General features: G+C 37.9%; 2 protein-coding genes across 4 annotated transcripts in view; one reads left to right on the forward strand and one right to left on the reverse strand.

The window, feature by feature from the left end:
- Window positions 1-5996, reverse strand: part of dop1b (DOP1 leucine zipper like protein B) — a 37446-nt gene extending 31450 nt beyond the window's left edge. For all 3 annotated transcript variants that reach the window (XR_004658591.1, XM_034886202.1, XM_034886201.1), the window contains exons 1-6: window positions 5754-5996; window positions 2547-2724; window positions 1835-2016; window positions 1561-1731; window positions 519-708; window positions 247-345 (exon numbers count right to left, since the gene is read on the reverse strand). Coding sequence is in view for 2 of the 3 variants with exons in the window: in XM_034886202.1 (XP_034742093.1) it covers window positions 247-345; window positions 519-708; window positions 1561-1731; window positions 1835-2016; window positions 2547-2684 (780 nt within the window). In the remaining variant the exon portion in view is untranslated. The remainder of the gene's footprint in view (window positions 1-246; window positions 346-518; window positions 709-1560; window positions 1732-1834; window positions 2017-2546; window positions 2725-5753) is intronic.
- Window positions 5997-16550: 10554 nt separating this feature from the next.
- On the forward strand, window positions 16551-20021 carry slc5a3b (solute carrier family 5 member 3b). The gene has a single exon (XM_034885526.1). The coding sequence runs from the start codon at window positions 16569-16571 to the stop codon at window positions 18699-18701; it is 2133 nt and encodes a 710-aa protein (XP_034741417.1). The 5' UTR covers window positions 16551-16568; the 3' UTR covers window positions 18702-20021.
- The last annotated feature ends 420 nt before the right edge of the window (window positions 20022-20441 follow it).

Raw genomic sequence — 20441 nt, forward strand, 5'->3', positions numbered from 1 at the left:
GCAATGAAACAAAGAGTGAAAAATTTAAAGGGGTCTGAATACTTTCCGTACCCACTGTATATATATATATATATAAAAAAATGTAATTACAGGGTAATTCGTTTTCCCCATTAATAACCTGAATCTAATTATGTTTGACAAGTAATTTCAGGAGTGGAAATGTAAAAACACTTTATTGAGATCACTTAGAACCAAATATGTTGTCCAAATAAAACAGGTAGTGAGTGCGTTTATGTGTGTACCTACCAGGCATGTAGCAAAGGGAAAAAAGTAGAGCAGGATTTCAAGCATGTTCCTCTGCACCAGGACATTTGAATCTTGCAGAGAAAGACACACCGACTTAATCTGAAGACAGACAGAAGCCGAGAAGCTCAGAAGTTCAGACAGATGACAAAAAGATGGGTCGTGGAGCAGAACCGAAACATGACTGAAATATGTCCACAATACAACAATATCTCCATAACTATTAAATGTGCTTCATTCCACATTTCTGCGGTGAGACAAACACAGACACTCACCACCAGTCGGTGGTCGTAGCCTAGCATGTATGTTTGCTGGCGCAGAGACGCCATGCAGTCAAAATGTGTGACTATAAAGACTGAGGCAGGCAGTCGCACCAAGGGGGTGACCAGCATAGTGCCCCACAGCGCACCATAGAACACTTGCTGACCCACCAGCAAGGACAGCTTGAGCAGCAAGGCATCAGTCCTGGACAGAAAGCGAGGGAGAGAGAGTACAAAATGAAGAAAACTCCCTCTTATGCAATCATTAAATCTGTATTTCCGAGTGGCAGGCTGCCCTTGTTGTAGTTGTGTCATACCATATAATTGTGATCCAAAGCCTCTGTTGTTTCAGTATAGAAGTACGGTTTAGGAAGTATACAATCCTAAGGAGTCACCCAAACTGACTCACCCAAAATTACTCTAAAAAGCATGTGTTTGTCAGTATTAGGTCAGGGATAGACACTAATTTTTTTTAAGCACTGGCCACACTGACCACCAAGCCCTTAAATTAGGTTGCCAAAGTACAAAGTACATTTTTGGAGTCCCATATTTAAATGTATATAAAAACAATGCAGAATAGGCAATTTAATGAAAATGAACACAGCATTCGTTAACACTTCAATAGATGAAAATACACATCCATCCATCATATACACATATATAAATATACACACACACACACACACACACACACACACAATATCTCAAGAGAGACCAAAAGTAAACTGCCAAAACAGTTATTAAACAGGGGTAAATAGTGCACAATTTGAGTTTTTTCAGCTGCAGATATTTTATATTATTTTGATTTTTAGTATTGCAGGGTGGTGTTTGTAGGATTCACTCAAAAGAAACTACTGTGTCCATGTTCATCATAATGCAAGAACATGTCACCCAGTTTAACAGTGTGTCTTCTTGCAGTTTTTTAAGGCCCAGAGTAATAAGCTGTCAGGCTTTAGCTTCACAGACAATACCTGTTAGTAAGATCGTTGTTGGTTTTGGTCTTTTCGTGAGATTTGTTGACAATGAGAGAAATTTAGAATATTGTCATGTTACATACCTGTCGTAAACCTCCAGTCCCTCCTCCAGGCCTGGTAGTAGTCCTGTTATGAAGGCCTGAAGACTGGGCAGCAAAGCCCTCTGCAGCGGTAGATAGTAACGCTCATACAGTGTCAGCAGCATTGGCTTCACTGCCATGGCTGCATGGCCCAACAGCGGGAACAATCCTGAACTGTAAACCATGAACACACTCGAGTTGTATCATAAAAAGCTGTGCACATAATAAGACCAACTCTCTCCTTGAAGCAGTAACAAATTCATGCCAATTTCTTTACCTGTATATAAAAAGATCCTTGGCCAGCCATTTTGTTCCGATGATTTTGAAAATGACTTCGTAGGTCTCCAGAGCTTTGAGGTGTACTCCGCTCGGCAGAGCAGGGTGCAGGCACTGGGCAAGACGCTTTCCTATGATCAGCCTTTTGGGGAGCAGGGAGTAGCGAAGGTTACTCTGCAGAGCCTGAAAGAAAGACAAAAAAACTGGGTTGGCCGATAACTAAAAAGATTAACTATAAAGTGAGAATTTTGTACAAACATCCAATAAATCCTACAGGCACATTGAGGAAATGTTGTGCATATTGTCATAGACTTTCTCTCACATTCTCTGTGTACTTTAAAGACCTATGTTTTTGCATCGACACACATTGACACTCCAAAGTAAACATACAGTATGCACCTTTATAACCCAAAAATAAATAGCCAGAATAGCAATAAGGGTGTATAACAGAGAGAGAGTCTCAACGATAACTTCCTCGTACTTGAAGGACAGAGAACTGACGCACACAAAGCAGCTGTGAAGATGACAACCGCAAATGCTAATGTAAGTTCAGATATTCCACTAGACCAAAGTTCTTCATTTTACAGACTTAGTCTTACACTATTAGCAGGCCATACTGAGATAATATAACCACATAAAAGATAAAAGATAAAAGATATTAGCAGTTACACTATTTCTATGGCATCAAGTCCACTCTGTGCATCATAACGTACCTTATTGAGCTTGCCCAGAGAGGATATAAGATCTGCCCACTCACTCGAGGACTCAAAGTTTCGCAGTGCTTTCTCAATGACCACTGCATAGCTACGATACCGGTAGTCATTCTGCAGTTCTAACTCCTCAGGATCCATGATATATCAGTCTGATACAACCATGTTCAGAACAATATTTCTGGAAAAGAAGTGAGACAAACAAGAGAGTTTTAAGGAAAGAGACATGTAGGTTTTTCAAACTCAAAGTAATATTTAGCTCGGCGGTAGTATCTCTCTGTCTACAGCCTCCTGGATATCCTTCTGCCTCTTAGACTCGTTTATGGCAAATACAATTAGCCAATTAGCCTAGTTCACTAATATATACAAGCTCTGAGGCCATAGAGACAAATGGTCAGTGTTTGTCTGATTGACCTGTCTCCCAGTCTGAGGGAGGAGTCCTGCTAACACAATCTGTGTGGCCATGCATGCCCTTTTCAGAGAAAAACAAGTTATGGACTGGAAACAAACAGAGGGATACAGTTTTCTCTTGTTTACACAGTAACATTTAAAGCGGCAAGACTAGGCTATTTTGGCCTAGGGGGAAAGATGAGGCAACATTATCAGTTTATAGTGTTGTCATAGCAAATATGCAACTGGCACAGAGCAACATTAGCATTTATTTGGATGTGTGTTTCTGGCCATCTGATGGATTTAAGTCAAATATTCACTCTCCTTTTAGCTCTCGTTTACATTTAGCCAACTGCTAAATTTACTGTATAATCTAGAAAGTGTAGCTTATTTTCTTTCAAGCACATTGCAAAGGCGGGGGTGGTGTGTGTGTGTGTGTGTGTGTGTGTGTGTGTGTGTGTGTGTGTGTGTGCGTGTGTGTGTGCGTGTGCGTGTGCGTGTGTGCGTCGATGGCAGGATTAGAGAAGCACAGACATCTGGACTCCCTGTGCCTGAGCTGAGAGGAGCTTTACCATCGCAAACAAACCCAACAACACGTGCAGGGTGACTCTCTATTAGTGGTGGAAATATCAGCCTATTGATAAAAAATATGAATAATAATCATTTATAAAATAAAAATGCATAGGTTGGTTTAAGTTTAAAAAAATGCACCCCAAAATGGAATACAGTGGTTTATTTGTTGCTCAAAGACATAAGCATTATAAAGACATAACTTTTGTCTCTGTCATCTTGTGGTGGGTGTTTTTATTTATTTTATTACATTTTACATATTAAACACGTATTGAATACATGTAAAAACAATATGTTAAATTTAATCAACAATAAACATAAAAAGTGAAAAAATAAATAAAATAAAACTTTCAGGCCAATAACAATAGTAATCTGATACATCAACAATATACAATGAAGTGATCAAAACAAGTAGATCTTCTGAAAATAACATTTTCCAGCAGATTGATTAACTTGTCCACAACACAACAACAGAAAATAAAATTGATTTAGTATCAGTAACAACTACAAACAGACACAAAGACATAAGATAAGAAAAAGAAGACTTGAATCACCATATAAGGCCCAATAAAATATTACACACTAGTTTACTAAAATAAATATTACAAGAACATGTGTGTGGACAAGTCTACATAAATGGTTATCTGATCATTAAAAAACAGACTGTATCACTTTATCCTTCATTTAGGCCTACCAGTACTCTTTGGGGATTTCTGTAATGCATTTCCTGTTACATAATGGCCAATACATAGACCAATAACAATATACTGTATTTGTACTAACCTAGGCCTGGTCAATAATATCAATTAGGCTCTATACCGTATGAAAGATGCATTTTCCTCGGGCCTGGCTTTTAGATGATATGGCACATATAGCAAACTGCTACTATTGTGCAACTGTTTACTTAGGAAAATCAGGGTTGGTAATAGTATGCTCTTGATCTCTCTCACCATGATCTTTTTTGAATATGATTGAAGATGCCACATACATGCACCCATTACCTAGTACCCATTCCATGAGATGAGAAGCTTAATTGATCCTGCACCATTCAAATTTACACATTACCGCAACTCAAGAGTTTACAAAAGCAAACTAAACCAAAAGTAACTGAGTGATATAAAACATGTCTTTAAATGATCAAATGGAGAAAAGAAATGTATGCCAACCGGTTTTGTAATCTCTGACCAAAACAGATTCATGACATCAAACATTTCTAATCCTTAAAAGCCACATGCAGTACTCGTGACTGCAAAAAAATCCTGGCTACCAACTTGTCACATATGGATTGACATTTCCAACGTTTTCTTTCACATTGACAGCTTTATCAAAATTAAGAGTGGTTAAAGACCAAATATGTATAAAAAAAATAAAATAAATAAAAAAGTCACCCTTTCAAAGCAAACCATACCACAGAGTAGGTGATGCTATTCTACACAGAACCTGTTCAGATGTTTCTCCTTAGATGGACCATCATTCTCCCTGCAAGGAGACAACTTATTTGTATTGGTATTATTTGTGTGTGTTCGTCTGATCACAGCTGACAGCTAGATAATTAAATTGTGTAGGCCAAGCAGAACTAAATGTACATTCTCACTTCCTCATTGTAGGTATAAGCAGAACACCAAGTGCGATAAAACAATGGATTTCTACAGACTGTTGTTAGGCAGCGGAGTGTGTGCTTTGAGGGTGGACACCTTGGTGGACACGCGCACTACGGCACACAACAAGCCCAGCTATCGACTGTGTCACCTGACTGAGACCAACACCACAGCATGCTTTAAAGTGACGGTGTTTCGCTGCGAGAAAGCAGATGAGAAGACAACACAACACAAACTTTGGCCAAATGACAGCTGGCTGCTGCAGCTTTTGGCCCGTGAGGATCCTGTAGCATTATGGAGCTGAGTATAGCTAGTACATTATGTAATTGCACAATATCAGAGACTGGATGTTACTGCCTCCAAGACTAGGAAACAAGTAAGATCTATTTACAGAAAGTTATGTTTGTGTACAGCTAATGTTAGCGTATGCACTTTTTCGTCAATACGAAATTGAACTAACGTTGAAATTCGAAGAAGCAGCCACGTTAGCTATTAAAATAACGTAACGTTAACGTAATATTTTAACGCCAGGGTTTCGTTTTTTAGAGTACCAGAGAAATTGTATTGTATTCTGTTTACAATAAGAAAACATATATTGGAGCATCGCCCCGTAAACAAAATTAGCTAGCTGTCAGGTGCATCAATGACTCACCAACTGCGAAACAAACCCAAGATGCGCCAAAGCACCCTCGCTTCAAAGCAGTCCGACTCAAAGAAGCGACAGCCCGGTCCTCATAGTGCATCCTTCACACTAACCGAGCTCAAAGAAAAGAGATGGTAAACCTGTTATTTGACCAGCGGATGAGTCGTGTGTCGCTAAACATCCCCAGATGGCTGATAGTCAGAACGGGGAGGAGATCCTCAAACTCAGCTGAAGGCGGACGGAAGGTCCACTCCCTGATAGAGAATGGGTGGGAGGGAGTGTTTTATTCAATAATAGGATTCCTTTTTTCTATTTAAACCGACATAATTTGGTAAATACACGGAAAGCTTAACCTGAATTCTCTTTTACAGCAAAAATAAACACAATTTTCCTCCTGCATCATTAAAATTGAGTTGTAGACATTACTGTGAACTCACTGCACTCGCTTTTGGTATAGTCCAGGATGTGCCGCGTTCACAAACCTTTCACTTCACTGCCAGATTTTTGAGTGTGGACTGCACACTGTATTGCAACCCCACTCATAGAATCTTTTATTACAGTCATTAACATACTTAAAACATAACCTTAGCCATACTTGTATTTATTTATGTTATATTATAACTGCAAATAAAAACTAAAAACATATGTGTGTTGTTTTGATATTGTTTAGTTAGGAAATATTCAATAAAGGGGTTATTTATATGTAATATTCACTAACTTTAAATAGGCATACATACGTTGAAATTAGGCATAGCTAAACAGTTCAATATGGGCGCTTTTCACGGCAGACATTTGACACAAGGAGAGCTTGAATAGCACACAAAATCTTGGGTCGATACTGGTATCAATATTTTTTCTAAAACAAAAACAAAACAAAAAAAAACAGTGATATAAGAAGTAATCTCTTTCCCTAAAATGATTTACTCAATTTTATTTTAAAGTATTTTGTTAGTAATCACTACAGTGCCAGTGCACCTGGGTTCCCAAACCCACTTCCCCACAGATTGAGCTACTGCCACCTGTGTTTTAGGGTCCTGGTATTATGTAAAATGTCTGCTTTGAAAATGCGCTATTTCTGCTTTTGGTTACACACAAGTGTGTATTTAATCCATTTTGTTCAAGTTCTTTTGTTCCCAATTTCAAATGTACTTGTCAAGTTGCTGCTGATACTGCATAAAAATATAGTTCAAAAAAGTCCAAATGTCTGCTGCGAGAAACGTCGTACTCCTGCTCTCTGACGTATCCCATGTGTCCCCAATATTTTCATCTTTAATTTAAGTGAAATACTGCATGTCATTTGTCACATCAGTCTTTTAATCTGAGACCTTGTAGGATCTAGTTCTGTTCTGCATTACCAGTTATAGTTATTATGTAATAACAATGTCATCATGACAGAATTCATTGGTACGTCAAATGTAATGGTTCTAAAAATTTGACATTTTCAACTAAGGTTTTGCCCATAACTTCTTTGCGTCAGTTACAGTTATACACAGCGAGAAGGTGGCTGTTGTAAATATCTTGGTACCATCTTTGATAACGCTGTTTTAAATATCTTGGCACCATCTTTAATAACACCTCACCATCTTCGATAACACAGAAGCCATGATCAAGAAAGTACACATAGTCAAGCAAACTAAATTCATTCAGTGTTCAAAAACCCATCCCACAGTACAAACCTTAGTTCCTTTTTTGAGAGTATTTTATTCTGTGTTTCTCTCCATTTGTTGGTTTCCATCCCTCACTGTTAAAAACAAGAACTAAATCAATACCGTAATAAACACCTGTACCGAAATTACTGGAGTACCCCATTGTAGCCTCATTCTATGAGCAGTGGGTCAACCCGCAGGCCCGGGACATGGCCCATGTCCAACCAGTTCCAGATGCTCCTTCTTGGGCGCTGCCTCTGCCTTCTGTTGTGGCAATTTTGCAATCCCAATTTGACAATGACAGGAGAGACAAACATCTCTTACAGTTTTGTCATACTTTTAGGGGTCTGAGCATGGTGGAAAAAAGACAAAGGTTAGTTTGTAAAATGTACACCACGACTGGCTGTTTTCTCTCTTTATGCCTTGGCTCGGTCCTCCCCTCTAGTCGAGGTTACGGCTTTCAGTTAGCATGCATTGCATGCCTTTTTTTCTCAAGACAAAGGGCTAATAAGCCAAAGATCAGTATCTTCTGATTGCATCCAGGTGGGTAACAATGTCCTAGTTTAGGCAATCAAGTAGAGATTTAATTAGTCAAGGTTACATTGTACAGGATTGGGCATGAGCAAACAACACAGCACAAATAATGTATAAAGCATGCATTATTTATTACCAGGTAAGATACAAAAACTGTTCTTGACAGGGAGGGTGGTTATAATTTATTAGGAAAGTTTAATTTAAAGAAACATGTTCATACAAATATGAAGAGTATTTGAATTTTACTGTTATCTGTATTGTGAAATTATGGAATAATTTGGATATGGAACTCCAAGTCTAGCAAAGCACAAACATTACTCAGTTCAAGAAGAGTTAACAAATTCTTCTTCCCAGAGGTACGAAAATTAGGAAGGGTTTGGATGAAAAGTTAAGTTTTAATTAATTGACATGGTATGATATTCATGTGCTATATACAATTTAAATCATTGTTTATAAACTCCATATATATTTGGAAGTTTGTATGAATGATGTATTTATGTATGTATATATCTACTGTGTGTGTGTGTGTGTGTGTGTGTGTGTGTGTGTGTGTGTGTGTGTGTGTATATATATATATATATATATATATATATATATATATATATACAGTACAGAGTAATAAAGTTGTATTGTATTGAATTAAATTAAATTGAACAGGTTGTATGTGCACACAAGGCACCAGTCTCTAGATGGAGCTCCTGTATTACACAAACATTTCCTTATGGCCAATAACAGTACTTTATATTAAAAGTATCAGTACAAATATTAGGAAATACACAACACAGAACACATTTTTAAACTAAAAGGTAGGACGTGAATCAGTGAGATTATTTGAAAAGTTATTTGTGATTTTGCTTGTTTCAAGCACTTGTAATTCATTGAATGCAAAATATTCAACTTTTATAGGCTATTAGTATTTGTACAAAACAGTTATTCATTGACAAATACTGGTCATTCTTCTTTTGTGACAATTCATGGAATATATTGACGTTGCAAGTCAGAACTGTGATCAAACTAAGATTTCTAAGTTGTGACTTTTCACCTACATGTTCTATCCGATGTACAGCTGTTTACAGTCAAAACCATTTCCCTTTTATTTTTAGCCTTCAAAGTTACTGTTACCTTTTTGAAGTGTTTTGCAAGTTTACTATACCCTATATTTATTATATTATGCTTTCTCTTGTTAAGCTGACATCACAGTATTGCACTGTTTGCTGTAGCATGTTTGTGTGTAATTTAAGTGACTTACTAAATGTTCAATAGGCTATTGTTAAATAACGAACTGTAGAAAAACCTAATTTCACAGACCATTTATTTACATCAAACATTATACATGTTTGCAACATTTACAGGCCTCACAATTCTAACAATCAAGAGGCAGCTAGTGGACAATAATATTTCTAAGCCTTTTGCACCAGAGATGTATCATTTAATTTAATAATACAACATATTTTTATAGACTTAATGCCATAATACAGTATTTACCAATAATATAAAAGATGTCTATGAGAAAACCAAGTATTGGAAAGTATCTGCCCGCTGTGCTCTAAAAAGTGAGGCCTGTCATTTCCACATTAACACCAAACTGTATTTTAGGTAATCCGAAGAATGCCTTAGCAAATAAAACAATCCTGGCACTACAGTCAAAACAGTTTTAGATAAGTTAAAAACATCATAGAACTCATTTTTTAAAAGTCAACTCTGCCTTTCCTCTCAAAAAACATTAGAATAGGCTTAATTAGGCTGTTTTGAGAGTGAGAAAGCCATGCAGAATGAAGCATCTAGTGCACAACACAGTGCATTGAAAGTTCAGCAAAATGCAGCAAAAACAAAAGATTTACCTTCTCAGTTAACTAACTAGAAATGTGAGAATTCACCACACAGCACTATTCACTGTTTAATATCTATCTCTTTCATAGGTTTTGTTTTTTGCCAACATTGTCTGCCAACTTTTTTTTCTTACCTTGCTTCTCAAGGACTGTTTTACATTTGTCATACTTATTTATTATTAAACTAAAACAATAACCTACAACAAAACAGGGAAATTAAGAATGAAGCAGACACCAAACAGTCTCAATTTTCTTTTTCATTAAACCATTTTAATTCCACCTATGAGTTTATTTTTTCAACTGTCCTTGTCTGTCTGTTATTTAGGAAAGTATCATTAAAAACTACTTTAACGAATCCATTAACATTTTGGAAGGGTATGTCATGCATAACCTAGTAGGTTCTGGCATGGGCTGCACCACCATGTGGCCATTTAAAAAGCACTTTATATTTTAAGAATAGGTATGGCCTATTTGCGCAAAATGACATGCACGAACTCTCGGATGAAATTCTATTTATTTGATTTACAGTAGTTGCACCACACTTGATCTGTCTTCGTCTCAAATGTCACTTCTTAAACAAGCTCATTGATGGTTTGGAAAGAGTTACACACGTACACACTTTGCGGTATCTAGCCCGGTGAAACCTGTTATCTTCAAGTTTGCAAATATTTGTGGGATGTCAGCTAACTCAAAGATGATCTGGCTCACTTGCTTTGTGAAACAAAGGTTATGTGCGTAGATTGCATGTGACGAGTGGCAGTAGCTCAGTCTGTAGGGAGTTTGGTGGGGAAAAGGAAGGTTGGTGGTTCAAGTCCCAATATGGATCAAAGTGTGGTGGTGGACTGGTAGCTGGAGAGATGCCAGTTCACCTCCTGGACAGATGCATCCCTACTAGAAGAAGGGAACAGAAGAAGAGATATCTAAGAATCTAAATGTTAAATAATTCCATAATAGAGCTTTTCCTGTGACAAGTTCACAGGTCAACATTGACCTTGAAGGGGTTGCTAAAGTCTTGTACAAGTTGCCTCCCTGACAAACTGTCATCATACGTAAGCACTGTGCAATTTCAAAAACAAAAAAGAGATCCCGCGAAAATGTGTGCCAGATTTGCTAATGTGGCGCTACAGCAACATGATACATTTAAACAAACATATCTCAGTGGTCATAAAACTAATTCACTTACAATTTTGCACAATTCATCCCTGTACCAAACTCAGTTTGCAAAGATCCAGATGGATATTAAAAAGAATGAACAAATCTAGAAGATTGTGCAGCATTTTCATTATAAGTACACACTCTAACCATGGTTCTATGAGCTGTATATGATTGCCAGAGCCAAATGTTAGCACTAACAACAAAGTAAGGTGTGCTAATTCACACAGTAAAGCAAGATGCTTTCCTGTACATACTGTAAGCCCATATGCTTCTAATGTTTGTCCTTAAATAGCTTTGTGGGGATTCATACTGAATACTTTTACCGATGAGAATCAAGCCCCCATCTCACTGAGAAAACAAGGTCATGGTAAATATGATCCTGCATACCAGTTTCCACTTTCCCCCACTTCCTATTTCCCTAACAATGAATGGGAGGACATTTGTAACTAGCATCAACTACAATTTTGGAGTACTGTGACATGAGAGCAAGAGCACAGCAATTATTATCTTTCAGTTTTAGTTCCAAAAATGTGTTGCTGACAAAGTTCTGTCACATGAAAAATGTATTGATGATGAAGAATCTTGAAGAAAAAAAATGGGCTAAGACTTTGAGTAAGAGTTTGAGGAAGTTCTTCAACCTTAATATATTAGAATAAGGTCCTAATGTCCAAAATGTCCCCTCTCAGCACTGGCTTCTTCAGCACATCAATGTAGAAATTAGTTATTTTTTGGCAGTGTAGTGTCACAAGTGTACATATATATATATATATATATATATATATATATATATATATATATATACTGGAGCCAGCTCTTGTAGCAGAGAGAGAGTTGTGGCATTGCTGCTTTTTCCTCCATAAACCTGGAGGGGAGGTTAATAAAAAAAGAAAGTGATATACAAATCAATAATAGACTAAATAAACAGCAAATCAGTGGTCAGTCCAACTTTACATTTACTGAGTGACTGAGAAATCACTTTAAAAGACTTTGAAATGAGGTACATTTAATATCTCCACATGGCCTACTTATAAATAACCTGCTGAGTAGTGAACTATAACGAAACTATTTTGTCATGAGCTCTCCCACAATGAAAAACATAATTTGAGACATGATGCTAGTTAACACCACAGGTCCTATTGCTGGGATGAAGAGGCTGGCCAAAGCAAACAGGAACTTTAAAGTGAGCTAGGCCTGCACAAGATCAATTACACTGTACAATGCATGACTGTCAGTTGCAAGATGAGAGCAATGATAATCTTAAAAGATTAATGTGGCGGCAGTTTTTAGAGCCAGACGCTAGAGTTGATCTCCCCAAAACCTCAATGCATGATGGGTAACCATGATCTTTCCCCGGTCTAAGTACTTGCTGACACGGTTAATCTACAACCTTGTTTTACACAGGCTATATTCTTCATTTGAATAACCACTGTGTGGTCAATGAAAAGAATGCTTTATTCCACATATTGCAGATACTAAAGTGCACGATTCTTAAATTGTTTTAATGGTTGTTAAAATGATTATGATAATTATTATTACAATGATATAATGTGCTAAAAAGTGGGCATTACAGCGTAAAGAACCCAAACAATTTACTGATGTCTGACAAATGACTTTTTTCTTTACTCCTCTCTTTCTATATACTGCTCGTAAGGCCTGCTGTTTTATGTATTATTGCATTATGAGAGCTGTATTATTTAATATATTTACCCAGGCTTTCTGTGTTCTGGGATTGGAATACGTTTAAGGAGTTTCAAGGTAAAATGACTTATTCTTTTACATAACATGAGAATAAGGACAATTGCAAAGCCACACGATAAATTCATAAAGGTAAATTAATTCATAAGTTTAATTAATTAACCTTCCTGTTGTTTTCAAACTTTCTACCTCAGAATTTTGGGTTTCTTTCAACCAAATTGCCCAAAACTAAGATGGATGGTTCCATGCAATGTTCTTCGCAGGTCAAATTAATGATTACTTTCATGGAATTTGGGGTATTTTAACAAATTTTGTAGCATTGGAAAACAAAATTGAAATGGTTTGCTGACAGGTTCTTATTTTTTTGGTATATTATTATTTGTCAAAAATATTCATTATTTTTTATCTCATAATTTGGATAATATTTAATACAAATGACCACGAATTTGAAAAACAAGTGTTAAACTAGTGGTAATAAGTTGGTAATAGTGATGTTTATACTTGTGGTATTAGGAAAAAAAGCAACATAAATGTTACAAAAGTGTTCATTTCCAAGAGAACATAAAGGTTAAAGAAATTACACTACCATTTGTCCTCGAGTGACCTGCTGTCGCTCAATAAACACAGACGCGCAGGGTTTGCTGGGAAGTGAAGTTTATCTTGAAATGGAATTTTCCAAAATATCTCTCTACAAGAGTGAGTGGAAATTTACTGATTCCCTCCCCCGGTAGTATGCAAAGCATGTCTGCTTTGCAGGATGTTTTGTTGGAAGTCAACCATGTGACTGCTGAAGCTGTTGCCAGTTATATATAGCCTATATTAGCCAATATAGACAGGGTTTATCCTGCATAAAGGAATGCTTGGTACCCCCCCAAAGAGGTCGTTTTAGCCACCGCTAACGGAAAATTTCCTCCTATGGCCTAAAGTGACATCCATTTCCTCACCTACTAGCCTGATGCCTTTCAATGTCATCATGTTCATCCCTGTTGTAAAACAAAAATAGGCCTATATCTGCTTGCAAAAAATACGTATGCATACCTTTCTGTCTCTTCTCTTTTGGTCTGGGCTGTTACAGGATACATTCCATTTTAGGGAAGCTTTATAAAAAATCAAGCAATGAAAAAGTAAAAAAAAAGAGGCAGCATGAACGTTTCTGGATGTTTCCATATTCCAACATCCGATTAAAAGATCAATCAGAGTAGGGCGTTCTAGTAGTTTCTAATTTGAGACATTACAACTGAGTCATTTCAGGTTAATAAATCAACTTCATATATATACTGTGGTTGCATGCTGGAAAAGATCATCTAAACTTTATTATGAGGTAGGTGTGTTTATAGCAACGTATTGCATTTACCATAGAAAATAAAACATGCAACTATATAAATTAAGTGTCAGCGTCATTGTCAGTAGGCTAATACAAAGTTAACAGAGTTTACATTGTTTAATTCCGATTAGTTTGATACAATTTATAGGGGTTGTTTATTACGTTATTTTTGATAGAAAAAGCAACTTAAACAAAGTGGTGAATTATCTTCTCTTAATTAAAACAAGCTTTGGAAAGTGTTTGTTGGCCACTTTTTTTTAAATAAAGGCTTCCTTTTAATATTTAGTTAATGTAAACATCTGTCAATACAAGAGTCCGGGATTATTATCTTGAGAAATTTCCAATTGGCATTTTAGCACCCAAACGCCTCGCGGCTGTGTGTGTACACGTGGGTGGGGCGCGGATTGAACGGGCTCATATAAAGAGGAGAGGCAGCAAATGTCTAGCGGTCATCACGGTACCCGTGAAACGTAAGGAACAGAATATAAAAAGGACCGCTAACGTCAAAAGAACATATCGGCTGTGAAGGAGCACTGCGTAGTAAGAGGACGCAGCTATCCTTTGGAAGGACCGGTCTTCAGGAAGGAGTCACTTCTTCATTCACATCTCCGAGATCTCCCCTCTGTGGCGTGGAGTGGCGTTTTAGCATCTTTAGCGTGTATGCTAACATAAGCCAACAAGGTTCATCTTTAATGTTTAAACAATGAAGCCGGTGAGTCCACGAGTGACTGTGACTTTTGAAATATGTGGTCATATTAAGCATTAACGCTGTAGCCTACTTTAGTGTTTACCGGAATGACAATGAATGTACCATTTCTATCATGTGTCTAATGCAAAGACTGTATGTCTCAACCAACTGACAGTTCTGTTGAGCTCTGGCCGCTGACTTTGGCCTGGAAGAAACGCTTTGTAACACCATGTCATACTTGCCAGTATGCTATAATTCATATCTAAAAAACGAATCCTGCAGTGCACCTCGGATGCAAGGTCCTTAAAGATGCGCAGCTCTTGTAGTCGCAGTGACTTCTAGAAATTTCCACACTCCTGATAGGTGCGTCTGTGCACCACATGCATGGCTTGGACTGGTGTAAACTCTCCTTTGTATTCAAAGGCCGTTAAGTAAAACAGCAGTTGTTCTGTACACCAGGTATCCATGATGCCACTGTTTTAACGTGGTGGCAACTGGACAGACACTGTTTAATTCATTAGTAGCTTATATTTAAAAGGATTGGGAAAGCATTCAGTGTCTCCATTTAAGCTAAATGGACTTGTGCAAGAGTACCAACATCTGTAATTTCTTTCACTTTTTCAAACATTATTATAAGTCATCACCTCCCTTGTGGTTGCGCAATATACTTTAGGGTTTAGTAAATCCCTTGGGCTTTATGCATGTCGAGGCTAGTTTCCGTCGCCATCTTTTTTTAAAACTTTTGTTAGCTGGCACAGTCTCATTAATTAAACTTTCTTATAGCAGAAGTCCAGTTTCATCACCACTGGTGGAAATTAGTTGTTGGCTTTGCCTGAATCAGTAATATGTTAGAGAAAGGGAAATAATATAATATGTTTTTGTTTTACTCAGTTATATCAATCAGCTTGGCCTTAAGTTAGTGTCCCTGTGACAGTTGCAGCGCCAAATTTTATTTTTATATTGTTCTATTCTATTATTCTGTTCTGTTCTGTTCTATACATTATTCTATTCATGACAATGGGGGGATAGACAGACAGACAGACAGACAGACAGATAGATAGATAGATAGATAGAAATGTGTATATGTCTGTCCTTTTTGGTCCTGGTGAGTCCATGTGGTTTTGATTTATTCATGGCTTAAACCATAAAATGGCATATCACGATTTTGTAGTCTTTAGCATTTTCCAAAAATGCTTAAGATTACCTACATAGAGGCATGTCAATAATTTTGAAGATGATATAAGTCAGGCCACTTACTAGGTATTGTAAGAACTGCATTGTCTTTGGTTACATGTTTTTGTTCCTTGTTGACTCTTCTTGATTTCTTGCATAATGTTATTGAGCTTTACAGGCTTAAGTTCTTTGTGTTAAAAAGATTAAGGAGAAAAGTCATAGGCAGGCTAAACCCAAGGAGGGACGCTGGAAAAATACTGCAGTTGCAAAACTGAATGATCCGCATTCTTATTAAACCACATGTGGTTTATAGAGCACTATGCCGTATTTTACTTTAAAAAAAAAAACATTTTTATAGTGACTTTGATAATTTTAGGTTATGGATTGTGATATGATGATTAGTTTGACTTCAGACATTTTAAAACCCCACTTTAAGTTCTGTCCTGAGAGGCTGTAAACTTTTAAGCATTTGTGTGATTTCCCTTCTTAAATTACGACTCTAATGAGATGTTTTTCGTTGTCTTTGCTGTCTTGCAGGAATGCTAACGCTAGGCTTTTCTAGACCAGAGGCCTACAACATCCTCCCCTAAAACTAGAACGACCTCAGTGCCAGTTGATAACACCCTCCGACGCACGCCTAGTGAATTTGATCTGACTGTGGAGACTACAGATTCCATCCAGACAGCAAACCAAAGCAAAGCATTTCCATTGCTCCTTTTTGATTTATTGAGTCTATAAGTTTGACTTTTGTATTCCTTTTTTTCAAAGGAATCTGTAAAAATGGGTCCCGGAATGGAAACAGTGGACATAGCTGTGGTAGGACTGTATTTTGTTCTGGTGCTAGCCATTGGGTTTTTTGCCATGTGGAAAGCCAATCGCAGCACTGTGAGTGGCTACTTCCTGGCGGGACGCTCCATGTCGTGGATAGTGGTAGGCGCCTCGCTCTTTGTCAGCAACATTGGCAGTGAACATTTCATTGGCCTAGCTGGGTCAGGAGCAGCAAGTGGCTTTGCTGTTGGAGCATGGGAATTTAATGCCCTTCTACTTCTTCAGCTGCTTGGCTGGGTTTTTATCCCTGTGTATATACACTCTGGAGTCTACACCATGCCAGAGTACCTGTCAAAACGCTACGGTGGCACAAGGCTAAAGGTTTACTTTGCTCTCTTGTCTGTGTTACTTTACATATTTACCAAGCTCTCTGTGGACTTATATGCTGGAGCTCTCTTCATTCAGGAGTCCCTCGGGTGGAACCTTTATGTGTCGATTGTTCTGCTCATCGGTATGACTGCACTGCTCACTGTCACTGGTGGATTGATGGCAGTACTCTACACGGATGCACTTCAGGCAGTGTTGATGATTGGTGGAGCCCTAACCTTAACCATCCTCAGCCTAATCAAAGTCGGCGGGCTAGAGGGTGTCAGAACAAAGTACATGCTGGCAGTTCCCAATGTTACTGCTATAATGGCTACTGGGAACTTCACCTATTCTCCTTCCTGCCGCATTGAGCCCAAACCAAACTCCCTACGCATCCTTCGAGGTCCCATGGATGAAGACATCCCATGGCCGGGCTTCATTCTTGGCCAGACCCCTGCGTCAATTTGGTACTGGTGTGCGGACCAAGTCATTGTTCAGAGAGTACTAGCAGCAAAGAACATTGTTCATGCTAAGGGCTCTACACTAATGGCTGGATTCCTCAAGATTCTGCCCATGTTTCTAATAGTCATTCCTGGAATGATCTCCCGCATCTTGTTTGCGGACGAGATCGCCTGCATTGGGCCAGAGCACTGCATGGCTGTGTGTGGTTCTCAGGCTGGCTGCTCAAACCTTGCCTACCCACGCCTGGTCATGGCAGTGATGCCTGTTGGACTAAGGGGTCTGATGATGGCAGTCATGATCGCTGCCCTGATGAGTGATCTAGACTCGATCTTCAATAGTGCAAGCACAATCTTCACACTGGACATCTACAAAACAGTTCGGAAGAACGCGTCTCAGCGTGAGCTGATGACTGTGGGCCGTCTGTTTGTTGTTGTCATGGTGGCAATCAGCATTGCCTGGGTCCCTGTTATTATTAATATGCAAGGTGGACAGACGTACCTCTATATCCAGGAAGTTGCTGGCTACCTCACTCCACCAATTGCTGCCCTCTTCCTGTTAGGTGTGTTTTGGAAACGGTGTAATGAGACGGGTGCATTTTGCGGAGGCATGACAGGTTTCACACTCGGTGCCCTGCGGCTGATCCTAGCTTTTGTCTACCGCCAGCCTCGCTGTGATCAGCCAGATGATAGGCCTGCCTTCATTTTTAAAGTTCACTACATGTATTTTGCCGCTGGGCTGTTCTGGATTTCAGGGGCGGTTGCGGTCATGGTCAGCCTCTGCACCGCTCCACCAGATGAGGAACAGGTTCGCACCACCACATTATGGGGGCTCCGCAACATCAAGATGGTTTCAACAAAGGACCGAAAGGAGACCTACAGGCTGAATGAAAAGAGCCATTGTAGTGGAGATGGGAGACTTCATAAAGAAATACCCCCAGATATCAGAAAGGAGATGTGTTTGGATGGGGCGGATGTCAAACTCCTGGTCCCATCCACTGACCATGACCCAGCAACCCCTAGTACAGAAACATCCCCTGCCACCACCCCTGCAGAGCAGTTTGGTAATGGAACACTGGAGATGACCAGAGAAGAAAGCTGCAATGTTTATCACGAGACTGGCAGGTGTATGCGTGTACTGGAATGTCTCTGTGGATGTAAGGACAGAGCACAGAGCGATCAGCAAAAAGTACAGCAGGAGGATGCAACAGTCATTGCAGAGATGCTGTACGAGTCACCTAGAGATAAATGTATTCTTAATGTGAGTCTGGTGTTTGTCTGCTGTCTGGGCATCTTTATGTTTGTTTATTTCTCACTGTAATTGAACTCTGCACTGAACTAACTGATTGGTGTGGGGGCTTTTATTAAGGTGTGTGTGGGGGGGGGGGCTGTTAACAAACAGTTGCATTTTCAAAGATTTGAGAAGCTGTCTGTAATATTTACAGTTGTCATTTGTAGCTCTTTAACAGGGTTTTAAGCTTATTCTAATCATTTATTTAAATGATTAAAGCTTCTCCACAAACAAATGTATTCTTCCTTAAGACTATGAAGCTTATTTTTGTATTGTGTACAGTGCTGTTAATCCTGCATTCAGAATATGTTCTTTTTTTTTTTAGAATTGTTCTTATTTGACATATGCACTTGTCTTTTTTTTTTTTTTGTGAAAAATAAATGTATCCTGTGATTTCTTTTCTTTTTTTTTTTACCCCATTGTTGATAGTGATTGTAGGCTTAGTTGATGGCGTAGCATACGTAGCTGTAGTCAAACAAACTTTAGGTTATAGACCATGATCGTTCTGAACAAGTTTCTGCCACTGAACACTGTATTATTACTGCATTGTATCAGTAGAACTTTGAGTATGTCTAACTATTTAATTTTTATTGTGCCCTGGACTGTTATTTCAAGGTTATAAGTGAATCCCCTGCATATCCAATTTGTTTGTTGGCAACTATCTCTTTTATTTTTGAGGGAACCATTATGAAGTTTTTAAATTGAGTTAATAAGTTCTTAAAACATTACTTCTCTGCTGCCGTTACATATGAGGATTATATTGTGGTGATTATCATAATCACAGTTTGATTTAGCCTACTGGAGGTAGATCAAACTTACATGTGTTCAGCAGCACAGAATATGAAATGTAGCACAATAGTAGAAATTGTTATCATCTTATTTATATATATATATTTTTTTATCATCTTAAGAAAAGAAATAGCCAAAATTAATAGATTATGGTACTTTTGATTTGACTATTTAATTTGTCACTAGTGACTAAATTCCATTCACCACAGAATCTGCATTGCTATATCAAAGCTTTTATATATATGTACTTTTTATGCACTACTGTATTATAACTAAGGTCAGAAGTACCAATGCTCATGATTCTGTTAAAATCTATATTTAATGTATATCTCATTTTATAGTCACATCATTAATAAGTGTGTTGTTTATGTTACCTGTGAACTACAACACAACATACCTTTTAATTCAGGGCTCTTTGCATCGTTCACAATATACATTTCTTCTATAGCAGGCTATCTGTTGTATATCTACTGTGTGTAAATGTACCTTTAGTGCATTTAATCTTGTTTCAAATGCATCTTTTATAAACCTCTTACCAACAGTGTCTTAGTAAAAAAAAAAGTCATAAGAATGTTGTGCAGTGAATACCATATTTGTTTAAAGCCATGTGATAAATCACCTTTGTCATGTATATCTAGTTTTAGTTTATACATTCCCATTTTAAAGTGACTCTCCCCCTCCCCTGCTGAAAAATAAATGTGTTTACGTGAATCCGTCTAAAATGTCGGTGTAATAATGTGACAGGCCAATCCTTGTTAATAACATGAGGATTAATGTGTGATGATTACTGTATGGGAAAGAGCTTTAAATATACAGTGTGCTATTTTTAGAGAAGGAAAATAAAATTTCTGAGGAGACAAAGACAAATGTGTACTCATTCTTTATGTTGTGACAGTAAAAAATAGGAACAGTTGGAGAAAATACTTTTTATAAAACAGTGGCTTAACATGAACACCTGAAATAATGTACCCTTTAAATTTG

This window comes from Etheostoma cragini, chromosome 11 (assembly GCF_013103735.1).
Source record: "Etheostoma cragini isolate CJK2018 chromosome 11, CSU_Ecrag_1.0, whole genome shotgun sequence".
Classification (NCBI taxonomy): Eukaryota; Metazoa; Chordata; class Actinopteri; order Perciformes; family Percidae; genus Etheostoma; species Etheostoma cragini.

What these genes read in the sequence shown, in the direction of transcription:
- slc5a3b (XM_034885526.1), top strand. Translation starts at nt 16,569, where the DNA reads ATGGGTCCCGGAATGGAAACAGTGGACATAGCTGTGGTAGGACTGTAT.